General features: G+C 59.0%; 1 protein-coding gene across 1 annotated transcript; it reads right to left on the bottom strand.

Moving 5' to 3' along the window:
• Positions 1-357: 357 nt before the first annotated feature.
• MSX1 (msh homeobox 1) lies at positions 358-4,321 on the bottom strand (the record flags this gene model as incomplete). Its single annotated transcript, XM_080797431.1, has 2 exons — positions 358-1,554; positions 3,853-4,321. The coding sequence occupies 2 exons, from the start codon at positions 4,319-4,321 to the stop codon at positions 1,112-1,114; spliced, it is 912 nt and encodes a 303-aa protein (XP_080653557.1). The 3' UTR covers positions 358-1,111.
• Between the last annotated feature and the right edge of the window lie 505 nt (positions 4,322-4,826).

The following is a 4,826-nucleotide window of genomic DNA, read 5'->3' on the forward strand; positions in this document are numbered from 1 at the left end:
GTCATCAAACCATTTGGGTGATTCGCTTTGTTTTCATAGACAGGTTAAAAGGGAAGAAAAAAGAAAGAGTCGGTTATGGGTCGCCTGAGCAAGTGTCGATTTCAGCTTAAAGTGAATTGGAAAATTGAGCCTAATTATCCTAGGTAATTGCTTCAATTCTCCACTTGACTTTGCTAACGCAGATCTGTCCTGCGTGTTCAAAAAGACACCCCCCACCCGTCCCTGAATATCCTGTTGTCACCTTTGAAAGGTGCTAGTGTAAAACTACCATCATGCTGAAAAGCAATTGTATATGTGAACAGAAGGCAAGAAGTAAAATTCAAATAAAAGCCTAAATCAATGAAGAGATCGTTTCTTGTAGCTTAAAATTAATTTATTTAACAAATATAGCTATAATATAAATGATAATAAAATTTCAAATATACAGTATATTACACACAATCCCTTCCAAAGGGATTCTTGAGAGTCACACAAATGTACTGTTAAATAGAAACAGGAGTTTTAAATTTTATTTTACAGTTTTTTCTGGTACTGGTGAGAGAGGTCCCTTCAACCTACCTTGGCAACGCATCTGTGTCACCCGCCCTCCCCCCCCACCGAAGCAGACGTTTTGCAGTTGAAGTTCTCTGAAGTTTTCCGATAGAAGGACCGGGTTTCCATCTCCCCTAACACGCTCTTCTCTTTTTCTCCAACTGTTCTTATTTTCCAAAATCTTCACACGAGAGTTTTTCTGTGCCTCTCCTGCCTGGTGTCAGGATAGGACGCAGCCACCCAGTGCCGATCCAAACACTAACTCTGCTAGGGACCGCTGGGAAATCTACACCTCTCTAACCCCAGTTTCTCCATCTGTAACACAAAGGGTAGATCTAGATTCTAGAAGAGTGTTAAGGGCCTCTTCCAGCCTCTTTGGGGAAGGGGATCAGACATTGGAGAGTGAACGCAAGGAGCAGCCGAGAATAAACCGATAAACCGGAGCAGCGTGAGGGGTTCAAGGGGAAGGAGCCGGGCGGTGCCGAACAAGGGAGCTCCTTGGGGGATGGCTCCTACCGCTCGCAGGAGCCCGGGGCTGGAGGAATCAGCTGGGACCGCAGAGAGGCGACCCTGGGACCCTCTATGTAAGGTGGTACATGCTGTAACCCACGTGGGCTGTGTAGAGTCCCACGGGGGCCACCGGCAGCGCGGCGCGCTGGAAGGGGCCCGAGGCACCGTAGAGTGAGGCGCCCGCCGCGGCCGCTACCGCCGCGGGGCCGCCGAGCGGGAAGGAGAGGCCAAAGGCAGCCGGTGGCAGCATGGGCTTGGCGGCCATCTTCAGCTTTTCCAGCTCTGCCTCCTGCAGTCTCTTGGCTTTGGCGCGGCGGTTCTGGAACCAGATCTTCACCTGCGTCTCGGTGAGGCTGAGCGAGCTGGAGAACTCGGCGCGCTCTGCGATGGACAGGTACTGCTTCTGGCGGAACTTGCGCTCAAGCGCCAGCAGCTGCGCGGTGGTGAAGGGCGTCCTCGGCTTGCGGTTGGTCTTGTGCTTGCGCAGGGTGCAGGCCGGGGGGCTCAGCCGCCCTAGGGGGCCGAGAAAAAGGCAGGGCGTTAAGAGAACGGTGCGGGAGTGTAATCCGCCCACCGAGTAGCAACAGTGGTCAGTAATACCAGCTACTCATTTTCGTGGAGCACCTCGGGACCAGGCACTGGGAGGGACCCTTGGAAAAGGTTTTCTTCCGTTGCCGCACCCCGCGGGGTACACGTTCCTGTCTACTTCTCGAGAGTGAGGAAACAAAGATTCCAGGTGAAACAGCCGCAGGTTCAAGGCCCAAACTTAACTGGGAAGAGGCGGAGCGTCTTAGTGCCGGGCGGCCGCTCCAGGAGGCCTTCCTCAGAGGGCTTCCTCCCGCCCACGCCTGTGTCGGCGCGGTCGGTGTTAGTAAGGCCGATGGAGCTCTAGGCCCTGCGCCCACCCTGAGGTCACATCTAGTTTCATGAATTGGCTGAACATGTATCTGTGACCACCGAGTGTTCTGCGCTAGGCTAGGCGGTGGTGCGGCATCCCACCCAGATGTCGGAATTCCACTCTCCCTTGGAACAGCATGTTCCTACAAGGTTCTAAGGGCCGTCCCTGGGGACCCAGAGGGGGAGCAAAGCCCGCTGTCAGACTGTCAGGGAGGTGGCACCAGGGCCATTTCTCAAATATGGTGCCAGTGGGGGTAGGAGGGGACTTCTAATTGTCTCCATTGTCTCCTGAATCTCTCCCACCCTCAGAGCCTTGGCCCTCTGGACACACACAATTGGGAGTGGGTAGGAGGGGGGACTGTAATCACTTGTCCCGACCTGTGTCTCCCATCGCAGAGATCAAAGGTGCCAGGCTTTTTCTTATGGCTTCCAAATGTACCTCAAGGATGGGCGGTGAGCGAGCACCCCGACAGAGGGCTCCCACATGTCGGAGACTGAGTCCTCTGGGCCAGTCAACCCCTGCCACACTGGGCAGCAGAGGCCAGATAAAACGTAGAACAAATTATTTCCAGGACAACGGGGATTGCAACGACATTGGAGTCTGGGCAGGGGCCCTAACCGAATTCCCAAGTCCTGGGGAGGCAGCTTTCCCTATCCAGCAGCCCCCCTTGGGAAAAATGAATTCAAGTCGAGAATGTTTCACCATGCGGGTTTTGCCTAAGCATGCATTTTTTTTTTCGTTGTTGTTGTTTTAAATAATGATCCTTTGGGCTCACAGACCACCAGGATATGAGTCAAATGAAACCTCGTGTTAACATTCCCCCTTCTTCCCTGCTCCAGGCCGTTGAGAGTCCGGGAAGCAGTTGGCCCCCGACTCGCTTTCCGCCCGGCCGCCTGAGGGGCGGGCGCCGAGGAAAACGTCACTCCCTTCGGTAGGGACAGCACAGCCCGGGGCCACCTTCTCCAGCCATTAGGCCCAGGGAGGGGCTGGCCTTTCAAAGACGTTTAATCCCCTGATAAAAATCATTCCTCAGCATCACGCCATTGAATTCGGGTTGCTATTATGCCGCGCAAAATAATCGGAGGAAACGAGGAAAACTTGGGAATTTCCCGTGCTCCTGAAATATCTCCGAGCGTGTTTGCTGGACAGAGAAGCCGGGGGGCCACGAGGCCTCGGAACGACCCGGAACGCGCCTTTGACGGTTGGAGTCCGCTTCAGTGGCCCAGTCCGCGAGGTTTGGGAGCTTCCCACCGCAATGGAGGGGGCGCCTCCCACTAATTGACTTGGTGCCCCGCCCCCTCCACTGGAACCTGAGCGCCCCCTCCCACTAAATGACCCATCCACCAGGAGCACTAAGTATCTTCCAGAAACTTGAAGGGGGAAGGGGAAATTTTGCAAGAGGTTAAGAACCTCTGAGCAAAGAGATACTTTATTGCGGGGCGTGAGGGCAGTCTTCTACTGCGAGAAAGTGAAACTCTGAGCGCCGGGAAGATGTCCGTACTACTTGGACCCACCCGTAGGGATAACGGCAAAGTAACAGGGTTTGGGGCAGTTAGGGAATTGGGGACTTCTGGGGTCCTTTGATGGGGGCAGGAGGAGAGGGTGCCCAGAAACCTCGTCCTACAAGTTAATTCCCACCAGCAGCGTCCCCTGGCCAAGGCGGAGAGCCCTCGAAAGTGGACCGAGAGCTGGGTTTCAGCCAGGTCTCCAGCCCTTTAGCTGATGGAGTGGGGAGAGGAGTAAACCCTGCCTCCCAGCCAACGGATCTGCAGTACCAGCTCCAGGTACCCAGCTGCAGGTACGCAGCCGCTGGAGACAAGGAGGCGCCAGCGCGCGGCCTGGCGCCCGCGGTTCCCCGCACCCCGCCCCCCGCCCCGGTCCTCTCCCCCGCCGCCTGGGTTCTGGCTACTTACTGGCTGGGGGCGGGGAGAAGCGGGGGTTCTGCATCCACGGGGTCCTCTCGGGCTTCTCGGGGCTCTCGGCTTTGACCAGCGCATCTTCTGGCAGCTTGAGAAGTCCTCCCACCGAGAAGTGGCCCAGTGGCCGCGGCGAAGACGGCGCGTCCGGGGCTCCTAGCGACCCGGGCCGGGCGCCCAGGGGCTGCGCAGAGCCGCCCACCGCCTGTGCGCCCTCGGAGGCCGCCAGGGCGCTCTCCTTGGCCCCGGGTTTCCTGTGGTCGGCCATGAGCGCCTCCACGCTGAAGGGCAGGAGTGAAGGGGATACTTTGGGCTTGGCCCCCTCCTCGTCTGCGCCCATGGCGGCCGCTGTGGCCGCCGTGGCGCTGGGGGCCTGGCCCCCGCCTCCCCCCGCCGGCTTGCCGAAGGCGGAGTCCTCCACTTTGACACCGAGTGGCAAAGAAGTCATGTCAGCAGCCGGGGCCATGCAGAGCCGGGCCCCCCTTCCAGCCGCAGCACGGCCCAGCCGCCGGGCATGGGCTTCGGGCGGGCTGGGAGCGCGGCCGGCCTTTGGGAGCGCCCGGGGCCCTGGCCGGGCGGGCCCTCGCGCGCGCGCCTCCCGCCCCTCCCCAGAAGGCCAGCTCCGGCGCTCGGGGCCTGGTTCCTCTCAGGCGCGGCGGCGCAGGCCGAGTTCCCGGGCGCACTCGCCGGCTCCGGGTCGGGCCGCAGCTCCCCAGAGAACTTGTTAATAAGGCGAGGCCTGCGCGGCGGCGGCCAATCAGCACTCGAGGGGGCGGGCCCGGCGCGAGCCATTGGACAGCGCTCTTGCGGACTGGCCCCGAGGCGCACTGGGCCGCGGGGCTCGCGGGACAGGGCCGGGCCCCGGAGGGCAAAGGAGGGGAGGGGGCGCGGGAGAAACTTTCTTCCGCGCTGCAGCCTGGGCCGCTTGTCTCTTTCCGGGTCCCCGTCGGTCCCTATTTTTCTGTGTTCCT

Source organism: Martes martes, assembly GCF_963455335.1.
Source record: "Martes martes genome assembly, chromosome: 2".
NCBI classification, from domain to species: Eukaryota; Metazoa; Chordata; class Mammalia; order Carnivora; family Mustelidae; genus Martes; species Martes martes.